The sequence below is a fragment of the Danio aesculapii genome, chromosome 7 (assembly GCF_903798145.1).
Source record: "Danio aesculapii chromosome 7, fDanAes4.1, whole genome shotgun sequence".
NCBI lineage: Eukaryota > Metazoa > Chordata > Actinopteri > Cypriniformes > Danionidae > Danio > Danio aesculapii.
The window spans coordinates 1407678-1435655 of record NC_079441.1 but is presented as its reverse complement, the minus strand read 5'-3'; the positions used below and the strand labels follow the sequence as shown (position 1 = coordinate 1435655).

Below are 27978 nucleotides of genomic sequence, written 5' to 3'. Positions count from 1 at the left end.
GTTAGTTTGTTTTGATGGGGAAGTGAAACTATCTTCCCAAAGAGAGTATATTCAACGGGGAAATGACTCTAGATAACGAAATATCGAAAGATGACATGAGCTGTTTTCAGCCGGTTTAACCGAGTAGAGGAGCGATGGACGGCGGAGATGCGCTTCCGCCTAGGTGTGGTTCGGGACGACTGTCTGGACCGGTTTCTGAGAGTCGGCTCCGGTGGATTCGGGCAGATATTTCGCGCCAAACACACCCTATGGGGGACCGACGTGGCCGTGAAGCTACTACATTATAAAGACTGGTAAATAATCTATATATCATAAAACAACTATTTGTAATTCAGTTTATAAGACACTGTCAAATAAAGTGTTTTATTTTGCTCAAAATGTCATGTTTCAGTCGACGCTATTGTGTTTAAAATTATACAAATTGTGCCTTAAAATCAGACAAAGTCTATTTTATTCATTTTAACCCTGCAGAAAAATCCTAGGCTGGTTTTAGAGGGGTTTTTGGCAATTTCCAGGCTGGTTTCCAGCCCTTTCCAGCCTGGTCTTAGCTAGTCAGGCTGGAAAATGATGAGCTAAATCCAGCTAGAACCAGCTTGACCAGCCTGGTTTAAGCAGGATAGTTGGTTTTGGCTGGGCTCCCAGCTTGGCTTGGCTGGTCAAGCTGCTTTTAGCTGGAAATTTTCCAGCCTGACCAGCTAAGACAGGGGGAAACGGCCAAAACCCCTCTAAACCAGGCTGGTCGACCAGCTAAAACCAGCTAACCAGCCTAGGCTGGTTTAAGCAGTTTTTTTCAGTAGGGAAATATTAATATTCATATTATTATTAGTATTATTATTATTATTATTATTATTATATTAATTTTATTTTATTTTATTCTATTAAAGTAATGGAGCTGATAATGGGGAACTATATGGGAAGTTAGCCTGTTACATCACGTGAACACTGAAACCACACTAAACAGCCTGACAAGATTGATAATAATTAAAGGGACAGTTCACCCAAAAAATAAAGTTCATCATCTATTTTTTAGTTTGAGTTTCTTCTGTTGAACACAGAAAGATATGCTGAAGAAACAGCCATTGACTTCCATTGTATTTTTAGCTTTTACTATGGATGTCAATTGCTGCGTTTCCATCCACCTTTGTATTGGCATTTCTGATCAGCACATCAAAAAATTGGTTGAAGAAAACACCAAGATGCGAATACATTTGGAAAATGTGTGTGGATAACTGAGTAGGATAATCCTTTCATTCGATAAGAAAAGATGCGCATAAACTACGATGGAAACACGTTTACTGAACAAATCCCAGTATGTACAATAAAAAGGTCATGTGATGTTGTTATAAGAGATCATGTGATGATGAAAATGTGTGTGAATGGACAAACCAGCAGGTTGAGCACACTGTAACACATCTGAACTGTTGTTTTGCTCATTCTAAAACACCAAAACCATCTCAGTATTAGTGTTATTATATTATTAATAACCTCCAGAATCAAGAGCATCTGTACTCCCCATCTTACGCTTTCAAACGCCAGCACATGTTCATTGTGTGTCAGCATTGTCTTCTGAGGTGCAAGTCATTTATTAAATGAAGAAAAGATTGACGCCGCTTCTCTTATCGCAGCAAACTCTGTTTTTACTGTTGATATTTGGTGCCAGTTTATTAAGAAGTGACGATTTTTTTCTCTTTGACTTGTTGGATGGAAACGCTGCTTTATTCGCACGTCTTTTATGGGCTTATCCAGTTTTGCATATAAAGTTAATAGCTAATAGCTAATCTTACATTTTGTGTTAAACAGAAACACCAAAACACATTGTTTGAGCTGTTGACAGTCATATATGTGTCCCCCGCTGCTATAAACACGATCAGGACACATATATTACACTAAAAAGTCAAATTGGTTGTTTTTGCGTAATTTTGAGCAAAGTGAAATGGATTTTTGAAGCTGCGTCACGGCGGTTAGATCCTTGCATGTATTCCAGCATGTAGACTGGATGTCTGTACCGGTGAGTACATCGTGACGTCTCTGAGTGTGCAGCATTAATTCAGGAGAAAGACTTGGTTTAAACCAATCAGCGCGCTCTATTGTGAATGAGGTGCAACTTCATTAATATGCACGACATCTTCGCAGACTGTTATACCTGTTACAGTGTTCAGACGGCAGAGAGACGCCACGTTGTGTTGCCAAAACAAGTGGAAGAAGAAGAATTTGGAGACACGGGTCATTAGTGTTGTTTATAAATGTGCTGTAATGAAGGTTTAGATTTCATTTCCCGCTATGAGAGCGCAGCTGGAGTCACGTTGGATAACAGTGCAGGCCACAGAAATACGTTTGTAAGGGTCATGTTTTACTCGAGAGCTTTTCACATCTGGAAATAGTGAAATCTAGATATACCGCTCGTCTCCTTTTAATAAAGACGCGGCTCCAGTTGGTGTTGATTGTCCTGTCTCTACAAGTGTAAGTGTGTGTGATCGGTGGTCTTTGTTTGTTTATTCAGAGGCAAAGCTAGTCAGTATGGTCAGCAGTACTTATACAGTGTTTAAAGACAGACTTTAGTCAAAATGATTTAGTTAGTGAGTTTACAGTACGTTAATATCACTACAATATTACAGACTGATAGATCCTCTGTAAGTGCTGCTCTCTGAGTGTAAACATGTAAACACCGCTATCAAACTATCACCGTCGTGTAGGATTTTCACTGCATTTCGTGAAAGGATTGTCTACACACACACACAGCGTTCTTACGCTACTTACCGAGTGCATCTAAGTTACAGAGAAATGCGGAGGTTTTTCTCCCATGTGGCGTGCGGTATCAAACACTCCATTAAAACTACACTCTTCAAGCAGTTCCTCACGTGGGGGCATGCATGAAACGTTCCTGAATGAAAGTGAAAGTGCCAAACTGCAGTTAAGTCGACAATTAATTTGGCAGATAATTCGGTTACTGATGTCTATGTAAACACAGTCACTGTCTTTCTTCCCTGCGTCTGTGTGTTTGTTTGCCTCTGTGAATCAGCGCGTGCTCAAATGGAAACTCCCATTTTTATGCAAACGTTCCCTTTTCCCTCCCCGACACCCCACCTAAACAGAGCCGGACTCACCCACTTTCCTGACCTTTTCCAAACTAGAGGTGTGAAAACACCCTGCTGAAACGGGGGATCGTGCCCTTTAACTTTTCACATGAGTGAAAAATTATGAGGATTGGGTTACTGTCCCTTTAAGGTAGATTTCTACTGAATGGTTGTTAATATTATTAATACAATTTTCCTAAAAACCACAGAGTTACAGTAAATGAAATAAATGAATTTGACGAGTAATCATTTATGTTTTACTTTCTTGAATTTCATTAATTTAATTGCATTGTATAGCATAGCATAGCATAGTCGATCTGAACACACACAGGGTTAATGCTGCTGGTTTTGTTTTCAGCTCTGCATCCTCCGCTCAGAGAGAAGCGCAGCTGATGTTTTGATGCTGGAAACTCGAATGTGGTGCGTGTGTTGGTGTGTATGAGGCCGTTTGGGCGACCCACAGCGGCCGCTACAGTGTGGGCTGGTGCTGGAGTTCCTGGCAAGGGGTTCTCTGGAGGATCTGCTGCAGAGATTAGCAGCTCCCCCCGCCGCGTCTCGCCCTGCGCATGGCGCTGCAGGTCAGTCTGGGCATGAACTTCCTCCATCAGCTGACTCCACCCATCCTGCACCTCGACCTGAAGCCTAGCAACGTCCTGCTGAGTGACAGCCTGGATGTCAAGGTGCCACGCCCACTTTTCCTCATCGCCGCAAGATTGTTTATTTTAAAATGACGTTTTGTTTGATGCTGTTGTCAAATACTGTACTGTTGTTGCATTCTTTTCCATTTTATTTCAACAATTTTAACATTTGCTGTGAATTTCCATTTAGTTTTAGCTCGTTTCATTATCGTTTTTGTTCATTTTTGTAGCTGACGCTAATTGGTCAGCTTGTATTTTGTTTTTTGTTGTTTTTGTAGTTCATTATTTTTATTGGTTTAAGTTTAATTTATTGACCTGATTCTTCAGTGCGGAAGTGTGCGCGTTTTTTGCGATTGTTTTAGAACTTCCGATTCAGCTGCCTATGGGAGAAATGACTAGGAATAAACGTTAGAAAACGGTTGAACTACTTACTCTACAAACAAGTATTTGCATGACAATACAGACAAAATAGAATAATATAAGAAGAAAATATCAGTTTGCAACACCAAGCAGCAAAACGAGCTGTTTTTAACGTCTAAAAATGAATGAAGTGAATGAAACCGGAAGTCTCGTGCCCACTCGTACACGGAGAATAAGGTGAAAAATTCCCGTGTTTCCGTTGTCTTGAGTCAGAGGACACGATGTCCTTTTGATTGCTTGTGTGAAACATTTGGTTTGTTTGTTTATCTTTTTAGTTTTCACGGTGTTCAATAAATATGCTCGGACATCAGTATTTGGGAAGCGTGGACTGTTTAATAACCGGCGGTAGCTACATCTTTAGTCAAATTTGTATCTTTTGCTGTTTATTTCAATGCTATTTTTAATCTGCTGGAGATTTCAGTTTAGTTTTAGTCAATTTTAATTTTTTGCATTTTTATTTCAATACTATTTTTAAATTTACTGTAGATTTCAGTTTAGTTCATTTTTATTGTTTGCATTTTCTTTGCATTTTTATTTAGAACAATTTTTGAATTTGCTGTAAATTTCCACTTGGTTTTGGTTAATAAGTTTTTTTTGCATTTTATTTCGATGCTATTTTTAAATCTACTGTAAATTAAAGTTTAGTTTTAGTTAGTTTTATTAAAGTTTTTAAAAGTTAAATGATGATTTTTGCATGTTTTATTTCGATGCTATTTTAAAATTTGCTTAATTTCAGTGTTAGTTTTAGTTGCATTTAAATTCTTTGCGTTTTTTTTTGATGTTATTTTTAATTTGATGTACATTTCAGTTTAGTTTTATTTACTTTACATTTTTTTGCATTTTTATTTCAAAATTTGTTGAGCGACAGTCTGGGCGTCAAGGCGAGGCCATGCCCACTTTTCCTCATCACTGCAAGATTCTTCTAGACTTTTGAGAAAAGCATTTTTAAAGTTACGTTTCGTTTCAATACTGTTTTCAAACATACTGTACTGTTAATCCAGAAAATCATTTACATTTAGTCATTTATCCAAAGCGACTTACAAATGAGGACAAGGAAGCAGTTTACACAACTATAAGAGCAGCAGTGAACAAGTGCTATAGGCAAGTTTCAGGTGTGTAAAGTCTAAGAAGCAAAGCATTAGTAATGTAAGTTTTTTTTGAGAGAAAGAGAGAGGGCAAGGTAGTGTATAGCCAGAGAGGCAGTTACAGACTAGGGAAGGAAAGTGGAGACTAAACAGTTGCGTTTTTTAGTCATTTCTTGAAGACAGCAAGTGACTCTGCTGTTCTGATGTAGTTAGGGAGTTCATTCCACCAACTGGGCAGATTGAATGTGAGAGTTCGGGAAAGTGATTTCTTCCCTCTTTGGGATGGAACCACGAGGCGACGTTCATTCACAGAACGCAAGTTCTGGAGGGCACATATATCTGCAGAAGTGAGAGCAGATAAGAAGGAGCAAAGCCAGAGGTCGCTTTGTAAGCAAACATCAAAGCTTTGAATTTGATGTGAGCAAAAAAGTGCTCGGGTAACTCAAATTTTGGTCGGTGGTCTTTGGGTAAGGGATTCATCAAAAAACAACAGGAATCAGTCCAAGGCACTCGAAAATGTGAAAAAATGACATGTTGTGCATTCTTTTGCATTTTTATTTCAATACTATTTTTAAATTTCCAGTTCGTTTTAGTTCATTTCATTCAGATGTATAAAGTACTAGAGACCCAGACTAAGTAAAAGTACAAGTACTCTATCAAAAGTGACTTGAGTAGAAGTAAAAGTGCTCTTTAAGCACCATACTTAAGTGGAAGTACTAAAGTATTCACATTTTTACTTAAGTATTGCAAGTAGTTTATTTCAAAATTTACTACTCAAGTACTGAAGTAAAGTACAAGTATTGTGTAATGTAGTTATTAAAGAATGCAGTCAAAAGACATCATATTGTTTTGTTTATTTTAAATCTCTTTTTGGGGGCACGTCATTAAGCAGAACGAAAAGAAACATGACTTACGATACTGTTTTTCTCATGCTTGAACCACAGATCTGACAGATTATAGCAGCTTTAACACACACCTTTCAAAGTTGTGTGTCACAAAAACAGTCCTAATCCACTCAAAACGCTATGAAACCCATTTTCGGAGCACAAATTACAGGTTGTAAATGCTGTAAACGAGTTCTAATTCACTTGATTTGGATTTTATTGTAAAAAAAAAGAAAACGTGTATATTACGTGTTAAATGAAAATCTGAATATTTTATGGCTTATGGCTATGATTTAGTATTCAAAAATGTTTCATTTTGATTATGTTTAATTAAATGGTCCTAAACTCATATTTTTCATATTTTTATAGTATATTTATTCATTCTGGTACTTTACCATAAACCAACATCTCAACCATTGGTAGAGGCTGATATTTTAGAAATTATGGGATGTGTTGGGGAAAATGTATTGATGTGTTAACTAGCGCATTAGGAGTTAAGAAATGCAATAAATAAAAAATTCTATTGGTTTTTTTTCTTGGTGTGACAGTTAAATGTTCTGTAATACAATGTGTCCTTTAATACAGCAGTAATATATGATGAACTGTACCCTTAATTTGACCCGCTCAAAGAAAACACTCTTTGAATGTATCAACAAAACTCATGCACAGAAGACAGCATGAGCATTATAGCAAGAAACTAATGTAAATATTCTCCCGCCTGCTTTTTAAACGCTGACAGGCGAGGTCTACACCCCTTTGATTAGTATTGTCCACCTTTTCAACAGAAAGGGCTGCTATCGGCTTTAGAAATGAAAGCCGTTGTTCACTGATGGCGGGAAGAACAGCCGCGGTTACAGTCTATGTATGTATAATACGCGGTTATCACAGGTAATCTATAATAGACACAGTGGAGAAAACTTGCACCTCATACACGCCCAGGTCTGGATTCTCAAGTATCGCTTAACAGCCAGAGGAGATGAACGTTGAGTCTCACAACATTTCTCTGTAGTAGTGAAATAGCGCTCGTGTGCTGGCCGCCTTCACTCGCCCTCGCGCCCCGTCCTTCGCCATAGTATTGCGACCGCACATAGGAGATAAATGACGTCAGTACGTAATAACCCGTTATGATCTATTACTGAACCGATATCAACCATTTTGACACCTCTAGTAACGAGTAACGATGCAGCTCATAAAAATCTATCGGAGTAAAGTATTAAACTCATCGAAAATATGTACTTAAGTAAAAGGGAAGTAGGAGAAAAAAACAATACTCCAGTAAAGTACAGATACTGCCTTTTAGTACTTAAGTACAGTGAAGTAGTTCTACTCGTTACTATACATCTCTGATTTCATTATAGTTTTTGTTAGTTTTAGTTAAATTGTATTTTTGCATTTTATTTTAAATACTATTTTAAGGTTTATTTAAAAATTATTTTTTTGACAATTTTTATTTTATTGCTTTTTTGCACTTTATTTTGATCGCATTGTAAATTTACTGTAGATTTATGTTGTTTGTTTTTTATTTGATTTTGATCCTTTGCATTTTTATTTTTCTGCTATTTTTTGCAGTAAATTTCAGTTCAGCTTTACTTACTTTCATTAAAGTTTTAGTTACATTTTAATATTTTCCATATACTTGCTTTTTAATTTCGGTAATATTTTTAAATTTACTGTAACTTTCACTTTAGATTTAGTTAGTTTCATTAAAGTTTAAATCAAATATTAATTCATGTCTAGAGTCATGCCAAGATACTTAAATTCATTCACTTCTTCAATAACTCTATTTTTAATCAGCACCTTAAATGTATTCCTTGCAGGCCTATTTCCCATGGAGAAGCACATAGAAACTGTTTTCTTGATATTCAACGTTAAATGAGACCATCCTGAAGTATGTTGTAAAGCCTGAGTTTGTTGCTCACCTGCCCGACAAGGTGTTTTAGCAGACCATAGATGACTGTGTCATCTGCATATAACTGGCAGTTAACTCCTGTGCAGAAATCTGGAAGATCAGTTATGTACATTGTAAACACAATGGGCCAAGAACAGACCCTTGAGGTACTGTTGAGGTCTGTGGAAATGGATTACAGATTTTCAAAGCAGAATATCTGACTTCAGCATTGTTTTGCAGATAAAACAAATATGTTACTTAACATGTTTATTATATTTCTGCAAACATATGATGATAGTTTTATGATTTAGGAGAGTCAAAAACTCACATACAGCACCTTTAACCCTTGTGTATTGTTCTGTCATGATTATCTGCTGTCATGGCTTTGCACTCAATAACTGTGATTATAATGGAAGTCAATGAGGCAAAAACAGCACCAGCATAACCAAAGGGGAGTCAGTCTGAACACAGTGTATTGTTGAGTTTTAAAAAAAAATTCCAAAGCATTTTCCCAAAATATGCATCAAAATCAGATTTGTCAGCAAAAATCATCACATTTACTGAAACACAGAGAAACATGAGGCCAAATTAAGCCTCAAAATCAGCCCAGAGTGGAGAACACCACCCAACAGCACACAAGGGTTACAAAGTCTTACACTCACTCCTCCTCTCTTCATCCCTCCTTTTCTGTGTCTCCCTCTTGGCAGGATCACAGATTTTGGTTTGTCTCGAGTGGCTGAAAGTGTTTGTAAGTATACCGGAAGGTGAACGACGAGGATGAAGGAGGACGCTGAGCTACATGCCGCCAGAGGCACTCCAGTCCATCAGTTACAAACCCAGCAAAGCCTTCGACGTTTACAGGTACAAAATACAACAGATATGCCTTTAAAATGCTGCTTTAAATATGATTCTAATGCAAATCATTCACTCGTTCATTTTCCCTTCGGCTTCCTCCCTGATTTATCAGAGGTCGCCACAGCAGAATGAACCACCAACTATTCTAGCATATGTTTTACACAGTGGATGTCATTCATCAGCACCCGGAGGAAACCCACGCCAATATGGGGAGAACATGCAAACTCCACACTGAGATGCTAACTGGCTCACCCAGGACTCAAACCAGCGACCTTCTTGCTGTGAGGCAACGTGTGCTAACCACTGTGCCACCGTGCCACCCCAATGCAAATCAAGAGTGCATTCATTTAGCAAAAAGCACTTGTGAAATAATGAAACACTGTTGTCTATATATTGCTATACTGCTTTATATTTTTGTGGAAGCTTAAAAGAGCAGCGGGTATTTATTAATTATTATAATAAATGATAATTTTCTAATGCAATACATTCATTAATAATAATATTTCAGATTATTATCAATGTTTCAAAACAGTTGTGCTGGGTTCATATTTTTTTCTGTAAAGTTTTAAAACATAAATTTTTCATGAGTTCTCAATAAATAAAAATAATAATAACTTCTTTATTTATTAAAAGCGAACTGTACTTGTAGTTTTAAGATCGCAGCTGATTTTTATTTATTAAAGTGAACTGTACTTGTAGTTTTAAGATCGCAGCTTGATGTTTATTTATTAAAAGCGACTGTACTTGTAGTTTTAAGATCGCAGCTTGATTTTTAGTTTATTAAAAGTGAACTGTACTTGTAGTTTTAAGATCGCAGCTTGATTTTTATTTATTAAAAGTGAACTGTACTTGTAGTTTTAAGATCGCAGCTTGATTTTTATTTATTAAAAGTGAAACTGTACTTGTAGTTTTAAGATCGCAGCTTGATTTTTAATTATTAAAAGCGAACTGTACTTGTAGTTTAAGATCGCAGCTTGATTTTTTTATTAAAAGCGAACTGTACTTGTAGTTTTAAGATCGCAGCTTGATTTTTATTATTAAAAGCGAACTGTACTTGTAGTTTTAAGATCGCAGCTTGATTTTTATTTATTAAAGCGAACTGTACTTGTAGTTTTAAGATCGCAGCTTGATTTTTATTTATTAAAAGCGAACTGTACTTGTAGTTTTAAGATTGCAGCTTGATTTTGATTTATTAAAAGCGAACTGTACTTGTAGTTTTAAGATCGCAGCTTGATTTTTATAAAAGCAAACTGTACTTGTAGTTTTAAGATCGCAGCTTGATTTTATTTATTAAAAGCGAACTGTACTTGTTAGTTTAAGATTGCAGCTTGATTTTTATTTATTAAAAGCGAACTGTACTTGTAGTTTTAAGATCGCAGCTTAATTTTATTTATTAAAAGCGAACTGTACTTGTAGTTTTAAGATCGCAGCTTGATTTTTACTTATTAAAAGCGAACTGTACTTGTAGTTTTAAGATCGCAGCTTGATTTTTATTCATTAAAAGCGAACTGTACTTGTAGTTTTAAGATTGCAGCTTGATTTTCATTTATTAAAGTGAACCGTACTTGTAGTTTTAAGATCGCAGCTTGATTTTTATTTATTAAAAGCGAACTGTACTTGTAGTTTTTAAGATCGCAAGCTTGATTTTTACTTATTTAAAAGCGAACTGTACTTGTAGTTTTAAGATCGCAGCTTGATTTTTATTTATTAAAAACGAACTGTACTTGTAGTTTTAAGATCGCAGCTTAATTTTTATTTATTAAAAGCGAACTGTACTTGTAGTTTTAAGATCGCAGCTTGATTTTTACTTATTAAAAGCGAACTGTACTTGTAGTTTTAAGATCGCAGCTTGATTTTTATTCATTAAAAGCGAACTGTACTTGTAGTTTTAAGATTGGCAGCTTGATTTTTTTATTAAAAGCGAACTGTACTTGTAGTTTTAAGATCGCAGCTTGATTTTTATTTATAAAAGCAAACCGTACTTGTAGTTTAAGATCGCAGCTTGATTTTTATTTATTAAAAGCGAACCGTACTTGTAGTTTTAAGATCGCAGCTTGATTTTCATTTATTAAAAGTGAACCGTACTTGTAGTTTTAAGATCGCAGCTTGATTTTTATTTATTAAAAGCGAACTGTACTTGTAGTTTTAAGATCGCAGCTTGATTTTTATTTATTAAAAGCGAACTGTACTTGTAGTTTTAAGATCGCAGCTTGATTTTTATTTATTAAAAGCGAACTGTACTTGTAGTTTTAAGATCGCAGCTTGATTTTTATTTATTAAAGCGAACTGTACTTGTAGTTTTAAGATCGCAGCTTGATGTTTATTTATTAAAAGCGAACTGTACTTCTAGTTTTAAGATCGCAGCTTGATTTTTATTTATTAAAAGCGAACTGTACTTGAAGTTTTAAGATCGCAGCTTGATTTTTATTTATTAAAAGCGAACTGTACTTGAAGTTTTAAGATCGCAGCTTGATTTTTATTTATTAAAAGCGAACTGTACTTGTAGTTTTAAGATTGCAGCTTGATTTTTATTTATTAAAAGCGAACTGTACTTGTAGTTTTAAGATTGCAGCTTGATTTTATTTATTAAAAGCGAACTGTACTTGAAGTTTTAAGATCGCAGCTTGATTTTTATTTATTAAAAGCGAACTGTACTTGTAGTTTTAAGATCGCAGCTGGATTTTTATTAAAAGCGAACTGTACTTGCAGTTTTAAGATCGCAGCTTGATTTTTATTTATTAAAAGCAAACCGTACTTGTAGTTTTAAGATCGCAGCTTGATTTTTATTTATTAAAAGCGAACTGTACTTGTAGTTTTAAGATTGCAGCTTGATTTTTACTTATTAAAAGCGAACTGTACTTGTAGTTTTAAGATTGCAGCTTGATTTTTATTTATTAAAAGCGAACTGTACTTGTAGTTTTAAGATCGCAGCTTGATTTTTATTTATTAAAAGCAAACCGTACTTGTAGTTTTAAGATCGCAGCTTGATTTTTATTTATTAAAGTGAACTGTACTTGTAGTTTAAGATCGCAGCTGGATTTTTATTAAAGCGAACTGTACTTGTAGTTTTAAGATCGCAGCTTGATTTTTATTTATTAAAAGCGAACTGTACTTGTAGTTTTAAGATCGCAGCTTGATTTTATTTATTAAAAGCAAACCGTACTTGTAGTTTTAAGATCGCAGCTTGATTTTTATTTATTAAAAGCGAACTGTACTTGTAGTTTTAAGATTGCAGCTTGATTTTTACTTATTAAAGCGAACTGTACTTGTAGTTTTAAGATTGCAGCTTGATTTTTATTTATTAAAAGCGAACTGTACTTGTAGTTTTAAGATCGCAGCTTGATTTTTATTATAAGCGAACTGTACTTGTAGTTTTAGGATTGCAGCTTGATTTTTATTTATTAAAAGCGAACTGTACTTGTAGCTTGACAGGCAGAGAGAGCGCTTCTGATTGACTCCAGTTTCAACACAGAAAAGAAAGTGATTTAAAAATAAAGTTTCATAAAAAGTAGTGAATATTAAAAGGTAAACCTCATAACGCGTGTGTGTTTTGTGTTTTAATCTTCAGTTATGGGATCCTGCTGTGGTCCATCATCACTGGGAAGGAGCCATACAGCGGTGAGAGTTATTAAACTATACATTTATTCCCATCAATCCCATATTCACCAATACTACTCACACTACACCTCTGCTGAATGCTTGATTCTGATTGGCTGACGATCACTCTGAGGCTGCATTTACACTGCACTGTTCAAGTGACTCCATTCTGATTTTGTTCTCCCATGTGGCGCAGATCGGATATGGCGCATGTTGGTGTAAGCAGGAACAAATCACATGGATTCCGATTTTCTCAAATCAGATTCAGGCTTTGTTTATATGTGGAAATTTATCCGATATGATTTATCGGATCTGTGCCCTCGTGTCTGCAGTGTAAGCAGGTAGATCGGACTTTCACCTGTCAATGCGCATCATTAAAAACCATAGCGAATGACGTGAAACCCTGACGCTTTCATTTCGGAACAGACTTCAGCAGAGTCCCAAACCTTAAATCTCACACACGAGGGCTAAAAAAGCTTTTATATTGCCATGTAGCACAAGTATTTAAGCATGTTTACGAGCGAGAGCGCAACATTCACCATGTAACCAATATAAACTATTATAAAACTGTAGCTTACATCACGTGCATAAATCACGCCATGAACATTACATTAAGACGTCTACTGGTTTAAAAAGGCTTAGATTAAAAGATGGCAAAATGAGAACTTTTCTGTCATAAACTATAGTAAAACAACTTGTCAAAAAGAATAAAAAATAAAAAAACCCTGTGAACAGATTAAAAGCAGGAGTGGAGAAAGAGCGGACATTTATTATCAGCTGTTAGTCAGCACCCGCTTGTTTTTTTTTCCTGGTCATTGCACCTTTGCTGTGTGCTGTGTAAATGCAGACAATCGGATACGAGTCACTTTTAAAAGATGATGTAAGCAGGTCATCAAAAAAAAAAAAAAATTCAGATGCATTCACACAATCAGAATAGATCTGCAGTGTAAATGCAGCCTAAGGTGTTTACTTACAGTATAGACCCTTTTCACAATGACGTCACTTCACATCAGCAACGCAGTGTATTTTTAGTTCCGGTTTACCTTTGAATGAATGGGAGACTTCTCTGGAAAATCTACACATAAAAATATTAACCTTGCACGATCTGATTTAACTGGTATTGGTGTTTTGCATGCGTCCGAATGTTTCTCTTTCAACACTGAGCTGCTTTCTGAGTTAGAAAATGATTCTTTAAGTTATTAAGAATAGGAATAAACTATTGCTTATCAAAGAAAGCATATGTTTGCAACTTTTTCACTTATTAATTAGTTAATTTGCTCAATAATCGATTGATTTTTACTTTAATGCTGCTCTGAATGTACATTTATATGATCTGTTTTATGCAAATGTTCCTGCATGAGTACAAATCTTCATTAAATCTTCTTATATTACCTGTTAAGTATGTTAAGTCAGTTCCATCATTTACTATTTACTGATCTATTAGTGCAAGCGTCACCAATCTCGGTTCTGGAGGGCCGGTGTCCCTGCAGGGTTTAGCTCCAACTTTCCTCAACACACCTGCCTGGATGTTTCAAGTACACCTAGTAAGACCTTGATTAGATTGTGTTTGATTAGGGTTGGAGCTAAAATCTGCAGGACACCGGCCCTCCACGAAGTTTGGTGACCTCTGTATTAATGTTTTGTTCAGTTTCTCCATTTGAATGAATAAATGTTGTCCTGCTGCCACCTTTTGGATATTTTTGGTACTAATAGTACTGAATTATAATGCGGTCTTCTTGGTGTTATTTTTGCAATTGTACATTTTTATAATGCTTTTGTTTGATTTTTAAGTCACATACAACATTGTTATTCTATTTTAATTTAATTTGCATATTAAATAGACATAAATGTTTTATGTTCATGAATGAAATGCCTATATAGAAATAAAATGTCAGAAAACTGAGAATGTGGATAATATGAATGTGTTCGTGAATCAGCTGTCCACTGTGAACAACCACAGTAAAACACTCGCAGTTTTATATATTAGTTATTCTTCAGCCCACAAATAAATAAATAAATAAACAAACAAACAAATAAATAAATGAATAAACAAACAAATAACAAACAAACAAATAAACAAACAAATAAATAAATAAACAAATAAATAAATACATAAATAAATAAATAAACAAACAAATAAATAAATAAACAAATAAATAAATAAATACATAAACAAATAAATAAATAAATACATAAATAAAAAAATAAAAAAATACATAAATAAATAAACAAATAAATAAATAAATACATAAATAAATAAATAAAAAAATAAAAAAATACATAAATAAATAAATAAACAAATAAATAAATACATAAATAAATAAACAAATAAATAAATAAACAAATAAATAAATAAATAAATAAATAAATAAACAAATAAATAAATAAATGAATAAACAAACAAATAAACAAACAAACAAATAAACAAATAAATAAATAAACAAATAAATAAATACATAAATAAATAAACAAATAAATAAATAAACAAACAAATAAATAAATAAATAAATACATAAACAAATAAATAAATAAATACATAAATAAAAAAAATAAAAAAATACATAAATAAATAAATAAACAAATAAATAAATAAATACATAAATAAAAAAATAAAAAAATACATAAATAAATAAATAAACACATAAATAAACACATAAATAAATAAACAAATAAATAAATAAACAAATAAATAAATAAATAAATAAATAAATAAATAAATAAATAAATAAATAAATAAATAAATCTGACATAAAAACATGTTCAGCATCCGTGTAAACATCTGAAATCTTTATTTGTCAAAGTCCATATCAACTCCATCTCCAGTAAAGACAGCAACACAAAGCAATAGACTCTGTTTCAAGTCCCATTTTTTTGGTTCAAGCAGAAATCCGGCTGATCTGTACGTGTTTTAGATGTCAGACGTCTCACCTGGAATGCAGACAACAGAAAACAGTTGTAGTCAAAGTCTAACCGTATCAGTAGTAAATATACTGCTCACTGGGTGAGTTCTCTATGGGGAGTAGTTCTGTGTAGGTGGAAGTAACGATACACTGCGTGGAGTGAAACCGCGTGACGTCATGTGAAAAGGGTCTATTGTCAGACAAACGCGCAGCTGAAGTAGTTCCGGCAGGTTTTGAGTGCATTAAAGCTCCATACTGTACAGCTATAGAGAATATTGTACTACAATACACCACAGCTTACTGTAGTAAAAGCTAGAGTATACTACAGTATTTCAGTTGTCTACAGTTAATACTACAGTATGCTGCAGCATTTATTAACAAAGTTGTAAATAGTGTGTGTGTGTGCATGTATATGTGTGTACATGTGTATTCGGGCGTGTATGTGTTGATGTGTGTGCATGCATGCATGTATATTGTGTATCTGAGCATGCATGTGCTTGTGTGCGTGGGCATGTGTATATGTGTATGCCTGCATGTTTATGTGTGTGTGTTGCAGGTGTTCAGTCCAGTTTGGTGCGCTTTCGGATCCCTCTGGGAGACCGTCCTGATCTGGCATCAGTGGACCGCTGCGAGACCGAAGGGCTGGACGAGCTGCTCAAGCTGATGATGCAGTGCTGGGATCAGGAGTCCCACAGGAGACCCTCTTTCCTAGGTGAAACCAGAGCGCATCAACCACCTGTAGAAACACTCTCTCTCTCTCTCTCTCTCTCTCTCTCTCCATGTGCACCAGACACTTTTCTTAAACTCCATCTTACAAGGACTCAATAAGGCAGGGGTGTCAAACTCAGATCCTGGAGGGCCGCAGCTCTGCACAGTTTAGCCCTACCCTGCTTCAACACACTTACCTGCAGGATTCAAACAAGCCTGAAGGACTCAAGTAGTTTGATCAGGTGTGTTTAAATAGGATTGGAACTAATCTGTGCAGAGCTGTTGCCCTCCACAAACTGAGATTGACACCTGTGCAATAAGGAAAGCAACAGTTACTCGGGAATGTACCACAAAACAAACTGCACTACTTGTTTTTCTACCTTAAAGGTCCTGTGAAATAAAAATAATGTTTTTAGATGTCAGTATGAGTATGTTAGTGTTAAGGATATCTATAATCTAGTGTGCTCCAAAAGATTTAGAAGAGATAAACCTCATATAAACATCTAGAGTTCGCAGCCTTGTCTCTTCTCTCAAGGATTTGTTGTCGTCACCTCATACTACAGTTTCTCATCAAACCTTCTGACCAATAAGATGCACTCTAGTGTCTGACATGCCCCGCCTCCTCCTTCTCAATGGCTGTTCATTTGCTGCGCTTGAGCTCAAACACTCTCACTGACAGAGCTGTGAGAAAAACAACATGCTATTGGCTGTTTTGCATAAAAGGGAGGAGCCACGCTATGCCCCGCCCTCTTTTCATGTCTCAGTTGAGATTGCGTCAAACATCCAATAAAAATGCACATTTAAAAGCACTTCACAAGAGCTTTAAATACCTCTTTGCACAACATCTTGCATCTGCTTTACATAAAAAAATACTCGTATAGTGAGGTTATGTGTATCATTAAGTATGCATACTTAGTGTTTGGTATGTTTAGTTATGCATAGTTTTAAAATAGCTCTTATGATTAGTTTTATGTTATATTTATGCATATGTTTATTTAAGTAGCTCCGTTCCACACATGTAGTGCATTAATAATCAAGACCAGTATGTTTGATGTGCATCCGAGCGTCTGCTCTTGTGTTTTCAGACTGTGTTCACGCCATCACTGCGATCTACACGATGCACGAGCGCAGACTGAATGATGCCGTTCACGATGTTCTGGAGCAGCTGGTACATTCTTAGCATCATCTTTCATGACAAAAATGACATTTTTGAGTGAACTAACCCTTTAATGAAATAAGGCAAGGCAGGTTTATTTATATGGCGCTTTACATGAACAAGAATAAAAGAAAGTAAACAGTGTAAGAAATAAAAATAACAAGGAATACACACATGATTAACCACAGATTAAAACAGGCTTAAAAGAGATGTTAAAACGTTGAAATGAAGTGTTTTGTCTGAGTAGCAGTGCTTTGTGTAATGAGTCGGTCCACATGGAATCTGCGCTGCCATTTACTTGTCTAAATTTGTGTAAATTTATATTTATTCAGTTTTTAAATTAATTTCAGTGATATTATTGACTAATATGAAAGTTTTCCACTAATTTATTTACAATCCAGATTGTACAGTAGTATTTTCTGTCTTTTAGTAGAGATATTATATGATAGGCTTCCTTTGTTTACCAAATAAATCGAATTGGCTTTGCTATTATTTGCTATTATTAATAAATCGAGTTGGATTTGCTATAAATTAAAAGCTATTATTTTGTGTTTAATTTATTAGGTTTTTAGTTATGATACTCCCAAAATTATTCTGCATAAATCTGCTGAAAAATTCTCCTCAGAAATAGCGAATGATGTCCACAGATTCTGTCTGGCTCTAATAATGAGTTACAAACATGCACATATGCACACACACACACACACACACACACACACACACACACACACACACACACACACACACACACACACACACACACACACACACACACACACATATATATATATTTCACAAAAATAATTGAATATTTTGTGCATCGATGGATTTGCTCTTCAGTATTTGGACTTTGTCAATGTCAATTTAATATATATAGCACTATTTAACACAATCAGAGGTTGACCAATGTGCTGCACAGTACAAATCAAAGCAGATAAAAACAAATGTATATATAAAATTATAGCTAAATCAGACAATTTTCACTGATCAAATGCCAAATCAAAGAGAGAAGTTTTCAACCTAGATTTAAAAACAGAAAGGGATGAAACAGATCTAATACAGAGGGGCAGAGCATTCCACAACCTAGGAGCAGCTACTGCGAAAGCACGGTCACCTCTGCATTTCAGCCTTGACTTAGGGATGCATAACAGTCTCTGGTTAGATGACCGAAGAGACCAACTAGGCTGATGCTCAATTAACATTTCTGACAGATAAGAAGGTGCCAGGACATTTAGAGATTTAAAAACCAAGAGCAGCATTTTTAAAGTGACTGGATAGTGCACAGGCAGCCAGTGCAGAGAGCGTAACACAGGGGTAATGTGCTCATGTTTCTTGGTTCTTGTTAAAAGCCTTGCAGCAGCATTTTGAACTAATTGTAACCTGGATAAGGTTTTCTGACTAATCCCAAAGTATAATCAGTTACTATAGTTTACTCTAGTAGTAATAAAAGCATGTATTATTTTTCAAAACCTTATCTAGATAGGATAGATTTGACTGTTTTTAAAAGTCGAAGCTGAAAGAAGCAGGATTTGACCACTGCATTTATCTGTTTGTCAAAGCTCAAGCCATCATCCAGAATAACACTCAGATTTTTCACCCAGGGCTTCATAGACAAACTTAATTTTTCTAGATTAATTATTGATGCTCTGGAAGAGTTTGACAGGCCGAACAGAATCATTTCACTCTTACTTTCATTAAAATCTAGAAAGTTCAAGGACAACCAGTCTTTCACATCCGACAAGCATAGCATAAGGGTCTCAAGCCCACATGAACTTGGTTTTAAAGGCAGGTAGATTTGGGTGTCATCCGCATTACAGTGAATAGACAGACCATGCTTTCGAAAAATAGAGCCCAGAGGAAGCAAATATAAGGAGAAAAGAATAGGGGCTGAAATAGATCCCTTTCAGCAGTGAACATCAGGGGTGTAGCGGACATTTTAAAAGTGGCGGGGGGGGGCGGCAGCTGAATGAGATCCAAAATTTTAGGTTCATATAATTATTAATCACCTTTTTCTAAATGGTCTGTCTCTAAAAGTGAGGGGGACAAATCCCCCCTGTCCCACCTGGTTGCTACGCCCCTGGTGAACATTAAACCACACTGAACTGAACTGGACTGAACTTCAACCCTAAAAACTGGGCTAACACAGTTTCAATCTACTATAATCTTCAGTGTGAAGCTGCTTTGACACAGTCTACATTGTAAAAGCGCTGTACAAATAAAGAATTGAATTGTATTTTGGTTGTATAGATATATTTAGCAAAATAATGATATTTTTCAACTGAAGGAGATTATGTTTATGAAGACGACTGAACATAGACTTAAGAAATGAATGACTATACATGATATGCATGATGGAGACGATCATGGCGAGATTTGTTGCTATTTTCAGACCAGCACAACACTAATTTTCCTGCTTTGCTCCACGTTGTTTGTGGACTCATGGGTGTGCTGGTCTGAACAGGAGGTGTGTTAAGGCACATTGTTGGTGCGTTGCTCTTTTGAGGAACTGAAATAGACTGCGCCATTGACCAACTAAAAGCTGCTCTAAAGTCCAGCGCAGATCGCATTAGTTGTGTGCCTTAAACACATACACATTGCTTAATACACGCAGGATGAACATGTTAGACCATGCGCCGAGTGTAGAGTGTATTTTACCATCCTTAAAATAGCAGAGGTGGATTCAGACTCGCCCTTAATGCTTTTGCGCCATGAGCTTTAGACTTTGCGCCTAGATCGTTAATATAGAACCCAGTGAATTTTAATTTAATACATATAATGTTTATTTTCTTTTTGCAATGCAATTCTGTTTGTGTACTAAGAAACGTCAGTTTTGCTATTAAACATTTCTAATGAAGCTAAAGTCCCTGTTGAAACCAAATGTAAAGAGTTTTAATTTCTATTGTTCAGTGAGGTTTGTTTAAATTTCAAGTGATATTTGGTTAAGTAATTAAATTCTTTATTGAGTAATTAAATAGCTTTTTCAGAGACAGTCATTAGAAGAGTATTTTAGGTTTTAATGATGTAATCAGGCACTTTTTTCTTCACATAACTCCCTTAACCGTTCCTATCAGACTCATTTTTATTCATGTTTTTCTGCTTGTCTTCTCTTTATCAGGATGATGAAATCTGCTCCAGTCTGAAATCAGTCCAGATCAGTCGTAAACCACACAGAGGTCTGTTCAACACAACATTAATTTCTACTGTTTAACTCTTGTAGAACTAAGCATTATAGGAATCGTGTTTTTAACCCTTGTGTGTTGCTCAGATTGACTCCCCTTTGGTGATGTTTTTGTCCCATTGACCTCCATTATAATCACATTTATTGATTGTAAAGCCATGACAGCAGATAATCATGCATTCTTGATTGTTGCTGGATTTCCCTGTTAGGATTAAGAGGTGAAATGTGTCATTTTCACTGTCGATTAGATATTTTTAAAGCTTGTCGTCTTTTTAAAGTCAGAAATATGTGTATTAATAACTAGAAGTTGCTTGTTTTGACAATATTATTATGAAATATAATGTGGCTATTAAGTTCTTACATTTTAATTTTAATGGCCATGTAAATATCTGTTCCACTGGCCATTAGAAAGCGTCCTTAGCATTTATAAGTCTGAAATTGTATTCATAGTGGCCTTAAAAAGGTCTCCAAGTCTTAAATTTGACTTGGTTAAACCTGTAGAAACCCTGATTTACAGATTACCCTGGATAAGCAGATTAATTCGGTAATTAAAGCTAGCTTTTTCCAGTTGAGGCAATTATCCAAATTAAAGTCTTTTTTGTCCTTTAATGACTTTGAAAGGGTAATACATATTTTTATCTCGACTCGACTAGATTATTGTAATGCCCTCTATGTGGGTATTAGCCATACCTCCATTACTCGTCTGCAGAGGGTGCAGAATGCTGCTGCACGTTTGCTGACGGCAACACGCAAACGGGACCACATTACATCTATACTGGCTTCTCTTCATTGGCTCCCTGTACAGTTTAGGAGACATTTTAAGATTTTAGTTTTGGTGTTTAAATGCCTAAATGGACTAGCACCAAGATACTTGTCCTCATTAATCCAATTGTACACTCCATCAAGGGCACTTAGATGTACTGATCAGCTACTTTTGGCTGTTCCACGCACAAGGTTAAAAACCAGGGGGGACCGTGCCTTTGCAGTGGTGGCCCCCAAACTTTGGAATAATTTGCCTCCCTACGTTAGGCAGGCCGCAACCCTTTCTGTTTTTCAATCAAGTCTTAAAACCATTTTTACTCTTTGGCTTTGAATACCATATGAGAGTCATGTGTCTGTTGAATTTGTCCTTTGTTTTAAATGGTGTATGTCTGTACAGCACTTTGGTAAGCACTTGTTGTTTTTAAAAAGCGCTTTATAAATAAACTTTGACTTGACTTGACTTGACTGATTAAGCATGCATACTGTTATATATCAGTTTTAGGACACAACAGTTACTGTTATTTATTTATATTTACTGTTATTGAAATCAATTTTAGGATATCCTATCTGTTTTTAGTATTACTGCCCTGATTTTAAATGAAGTATTGGTTAACTTTACGCCAAACAACAATAATCATATATGACCATGTAGCGGCTTTCCAATTGCCAAGGTAGTTTTATACGCGTATAAGTTAGAGTCCGTAGGCAAAAGTAGATGCAGATAAAGCGTCTTTATTTCTTTTCCAATACAGCTTTTCTTCAGCAAACTTGCTTTAAAACATTGATGTTTAAATACTTTATAAAGTCCATACCAAAACATCAGGATTCCATCATCTATATCAGAGATTCTCAATGGGAGTCTCACTAGTGGGCCTCAGTAATCCTGCAGGTGGGCCGCGCGATAGCTTAAAGTTAACTCTCAATATTAAACTACAGTTTTTGGATGTCATTATTAATATGCTATATCAAAATGATCGAAGCAATGCACTTTCTCCTGTTCTCTGATTGATTAACTCGGCGCAAAAACAACCTCATGATTGCGTCTCAACTACTACTTGCAAGTCTGTTCATTCACAAACTATGTGTGAAGTGAAAGTGAAAGTCTCTCTTGGTGTATTTGTGTGTGAACTGTTTAATATATCCGCATAGTTGTTGAAGTTTATGTCCTGTAAGAGTTTTATAATGGACGCTCGCCCATACAGGAGGATCTAGCGAGGGTCAGTGATGTTTCTGCCATAGAATGTAAAATAAACTTGCATATGAGATTAAGACGCACTGAGACGGAGCTGTTTACCTGTCGGTAAATCTGTTAAAAAAATAAAAAATAAATATATATATAGTTTTAGTTTTATATATAATTAAATTTAAATACAATTATATATTTTTCATAAAATGCTAATAATAAAAAAAGGCACAAACAAATATATATATATATATATATGGCTGCACGGTGGCACAGTGGATAGCACGTTCGCCTCACAGCAAGACGGTTGCTGGTATTAGCCCCCTTTGATTTTTTTCTTCTTTTTTAAATATTTCCCAAATGATGTTGAACAGATTCAGGAAATGTTCACAGTATGTCTGATAATATTTTTTCTTCTGGAGAAAGTCTTATTTGTTTTATTTCGGCTAGAATAAAAGCAGTTTTTAATATTTTAAACACCATTTTAAGCTCAATATTATTAGCCTCTTTAAGCTAAATTCCGATAGTCTCCAGAACAAACCATCATTATACAATAACTTGCCTAATTACCTTAACCTGCCTAGTTAACCTAATTAACCTAGTTAAGCCTTTAAATGTCACTTTAAGCTGAATACTAGTGTCTTGAAGAATATCTAGTCTAATATTATTTACTGTCATCATGACAATGAGAAAATAAATCAGTTATTAGAGATGAGTTATTAACACTATTATGATTAGAAATGCTGAACTGAGAAAGAAGTGGGCCTGAAGTAAAAAACGTTGAGAAACCCTGATCTATGTTGCACGCTACTCTGTTGTACGGTCAAAAACAGTGTGCTTCTTACCAATGCACCTTCTTCCTCAATGCAGTGATCATGATGCCACAGTTATATAGTATCATACTGCTACCTAGATGCCGTTTTACAATGTAAGGCTCCAACAGATCATCAATAAACTGCTTTTAGTGTTTTCTTTTGAGGTCGTCGTCAGTTGTTTTATTTTACTATGATTAAAATCCTGCACTATGCATGTATACATGATTGGAAATAAGATAATATCTCAGACACAGGCATATTAATAAAGCCGTCTGTGTGTTTTCTAGAAGTGGATCCTCAGGATTTGTCCTGTGTCACCGGACCTGCTCCTCAACAGGTATCTACTTTATAAATACATACATTTTCTTCTTGTGGTGTTTTGCTTAAGTTTCCATATTTATTTTAATAAACTACATGCATTTTTAATCATCGTAATAAGTGTTACAACCTGAACATGGTTATCGGTCATTGAAGGCAAAAAAAACGATATATAAACAGACTTTAGACAAAAAAAAGAAGTATCATTTCTCTCAGACCTTTAAATCTTAGACACAATAAATCTATTGAATGAAATGTAGAACTGCATGATTATCTTATTATACACCCACCGGCCACTTTATTAGGTACACCTTACTAGTACTTACTGGTATTCTCCTCTGACCTCTGGCATCAACAAGGCATTTGCGCCCACAGAACTGCCGCTCACTGGATATTTCCTCTTTGTCGGACCATTCTCTGTAAACCCTAGAGATGGTTGTGCATGAAAATCCCAGTAGATCAGCAGTTTCTGAAATACTCAGAGCAGCCCGTCTGGCACCAACAACCATGCCACGTTCAAAGTCTCTTAAATCCCCTTTCTTCCCCATTCTGATGCTCGGTTTGATCGTCTTGACCATGTCTACATGCCTAAATGCATTGAGCTGCTGCCATGTGATTGGCTGATTAGAAATTTGGTTAACGAGCAGTTGGACAGGTGTACCTAATAAAGTGGCCGGTGAGTAAACTGTATATGAGTGTTTATAATAGATATTTCTCATAAGATTTTTTTACAATTTAATTTGTCTCATAAATGATTTGTTTTATTGTATGTAAAACAAGGGCAAAACAGTACAAACATGCAAATGATCTACCGAATGTTAAATTATTCATATTTCTTTGATTTTTGATCTTGTAGGAAACCGCTGCCGCTCACATAAAGACTGCACAGAAAGGTAAACTGAGATGCATTGCGTGTGTCAATAGATGATGATGAATTTGTGACATGTTGTTTTTGCTCCAACATTGTGTAAGTTATTTAAAAATAAATAAACTATTACAGCATCCATGTAAGCGTAAAGGCGATGAATGTATTTATGCAAATATTTCTGAAATGGGAAAATTGATATTTATATCTGTTCATTAATATTTATATACAGTAAACATACAGTTGAAGTCTAAATCAAGTTGAAGTACAGGGTATGTACTAGTCTTAATAACTCATCTCTAATAACTGATTTATTTTCTCTTTGTCATGATGACAGTAAATAATATTAGACTAGATATTCTTCAAGACACTTCTATACAGCTTAAAGAGACATTTAAAGGCTTAACTAGGGTAATTAGGGTAAAGTTAGGGTAATTAGGCAAGTTATTGTATAACAGTGGTTTGTTCTAGACACAATCCAAAACTAATATAGCTTAAGATTTTCTTGGTCAACAGCATTGGGGAATATTTAAGTAGATACAGTAATATGTATGGGTTTGCTGAATGCATTTGTTGGTGCTGTTGACAGAATGCAGTCCTCGTGCAGCTCCACCTGTGGGCGCTATCAGGAAAACACAGGTCTGAAAATAACAAACAAACAAGCATGCATAGATATTCATATGGTGTTCCTGAGTGTCTAACTCTCACTCTGGTGTGTGTTTCTGTTTCTCCAGCGTCAGACGTCAAATCCAGGTCAGTGCTGTTTACATCAGACACCATTTACACATCTTACTTGTAGAGAGCTCTCAGTGTGCACGAACATATGTATACACACAGTACACACTACCCAACAAAAGTCATGTCGTCAATCCCAGTTGTAAGAGCAGCAGATAATAACTTGACTTCTAGTTGATCATAAAGTGTCAGAAGGTGGATTTCTCTGCTGAATCATCTGTTGATCTGCATCAATCATCACCAATACTGCAGAAGACCTACTGGAACCATCATGGACCAAGATTCAGAAATCAGTCAAGTTTGGTGAAGGAGAAATCATGGTTTGGGGTTATATTCAGTATGGGGGCGTGCGAGAGATCTGCAGAGTGGATGATCAACATCAACAGCCTGAGGTATCAAGACATTCGTGCTGCCCATTACATTACAAACCACAGGAGAGGGACAATTCTCCAGCAGGATAGCACTCCCTCTCATACTTCAGCCTCCACATCAAAGCTCCTGAAAGCAGAGAAGGTCAAGGTGCTCCAGGATTGGCCAGCCCAGTCACCAGACATGAACATTATTGAGCACGTCTGGGGTAAGATGAAGGAGGAGGCGTTGAAGATGAACACAAAGACTCCTGATGAACTCTGGGAGTCCTGCAAGAAGGCTTTCTTCACCATTCCAGATGACTTTATTAATCAGTGATTTGAGTCATGTCAGAGATGTATGGATGCAGTCCTCCAAGCTCATGATGGAGTCAGACACAATATTCATTCTGTTTCCACTGCAGCATGAGCACATATTCTATACTGGACATTATTGAAGGTTCAGTGAGCAGACTTTAGTCTAAGCAGAGTCAGACCTTACTGTCCTAATCAAATCAGTCAACATCAAGGCATGATCAGATTATATTGTGCTCAAATAAGCGTATTCTAGAGGCCTTTACCTTTCATAGAAGACACTTCTGACATATATATAAACACTACCTGACAAAAGTCTTGTCACCTATCCTAGTTTTAGGAACAGTAAATAATAAGTTGCCTTTTAGCTTGTGTGTATGTATATATATATATATATATATATATATATATATATATATATATATATATATATATATATATATATATATTACAAGATAATTCAAAATTATGATATATATAAGATATATATGTATATATATTGTAATTTTGAATCATCTTGTAATTTTGACATTTTAAAATTATAATATACAATTTAATTTATGATTTTTATTGCTTAATTTCAATATTTTAAGTCTAGATCTATTTTTTAAAGTCAATCTTTACTATTTATTTAATAATTTTGCCTTTTTAGGTCAGAACTTGGTCTTAATTGTGACCTTTTTATCTAATAATTTTGAATCTTTTATCTCAATTTTCACTTTTTTCATAATAAAGTCATAGTTTCGTTTTATTTAAAGTCTTTTTTAAGTCAAATCAACTTTTTAAAGTCGTCATTTTGACCTCATTAAATGACGACTATTTTACGACAAATATTTTGATCTCATAATTCCGACATTCATTTTCGGCTTAGTCTCTTTATTAATCTGGGTCACCACAGCGGACTGAACCGCCAACTTATCCAGCATATGTTTTACGCAGCGGATGCCCTTCCAGCTGCAACCCATCACTGGGAAACACCCATACACATTCTTTCACACACATACGCTACAGCGAATTTAGTTCATCAATTCCCCTATAGCGCATGTGTTTGGACTTGAAACTGGAGCACCCGGAGGAAACCCACACCAACATGGGGAGAACATGCAAACTCCACACAGAAATGCCAATTGATCCAGCCGAGACTCGAACCAGCGATCTTCTTGCTGTGAGGTGAACATGCTTCCCACTGCGCCACCGTGCTGCCTTATCAATAATATTTCTGAATTTAATATAAACACTGAATACAAATATATTTACACACATTTAACACACAGCTATGATGTCTTCCGCTGCTGAGAAACCTGTAGATGAGAAGTGTCCATGGAGCATTATTTTAGTCTAGCCTAATCGTCTTGCATAACAGACCATAGTTTTGGTGCTCATTTTTAGTCAGATTAGGAGCAGAAACTGATTCGTCTGTTGTGTTTCTCTCTCTCAGCTGTGCAGATCAGCATGTCTAATGTTTTCGGAGTTCAGATCGGCAACAATAACAGCATGAACGTCAATCAGAAACCACGGCAGAGACACCGGACGGCTCCGTCTGCAGTCAACACGCACAGTTCCTACCCACAAAACCCTCCACAAAAACACCAGTGATAACCAGACAGGGTTTTTCCTGTTTATCGGCTGCTTTAGAGCTAATGGGGCTGTAAAACATACACTCACCGGCCACTTTATTAGGTACACCTGTCCAACTGCTCGTTAATGCAAATTTCTAATCAGCCAATCACATGGCAGCAGTTCAATGCATTTAGGCATGTAGACATGGTCAAGACGATCTGCTGGGTCCAACCCGGTACTAGTAAGGTGTACCTAATAAAGTGTATAGTCAGTGAGTGTATAGTCAGGGAAATAAGTGTCCCTAAGGTGCTGTTGACTTGAATTTTTCACTGGATGTCGGTAACAAATCTATATATGCAATGAAAATGATTATTTCTTCCAGAGCCTCCTCAGCAGATGTGCATCTAGAGTCTGGTATTGGGTTTGTTGCAAACATGACTAAACTACAAATGCAACGGCAGACTTCAGACGGACATCCTGAGAAATGTTTGATGAGACTCTGGATTAAAGCTACCATGGACCATGGATTCAGAGCAAAAACATGGGAGATTTGTGAAGATTAGATGCCGTATGAGTTTTATCAGCTATGTTAAACATTAATCAACTTTAACAAAATAGGAAACTACTTGCTTGCTTTATTTAGGTGTTATCTTTATGAAATAAATGCATAAAGGCAGTATATATGCAGAAACACT

At 35.6% G+C, this 27978-nt stretch overlaps 1 protein-coding gene across 1 annotated transcript; it reads left to right on the top strand.

The window, feature by feature from the left end:
* The first annotated feature begins 10 nt into the window (after positions 1-10).
* ripk3 (receptor-interacting serine-threonine kinase 3) lies at positions 11-27974 on the top strand. The gene is given in 18 exon segments (XM_056460854.1): positions 11-293; positions 3433-3469; positions 3471-3514; positions 3516-3626; positions 3628-3748; positions 6841-6845; positions 8697-8751; positions 8754-8775; positions 8778-8850; positions 12413-12462; positions 15898-16053; positions 17135-17217; positions 20321-20378; positions 23431-23480; positions 24318-24354; positions 24916-24965; positions 25061-25079; positions 27162-27974. Coding segments are annotated over 18 exon segments (1275 nt in total). The 5' UTR covers positions 11-147; the 3' UTR covers positions 27320-27974.
* Positions 27975-27978: the final 4 nt, after the last annotated feature.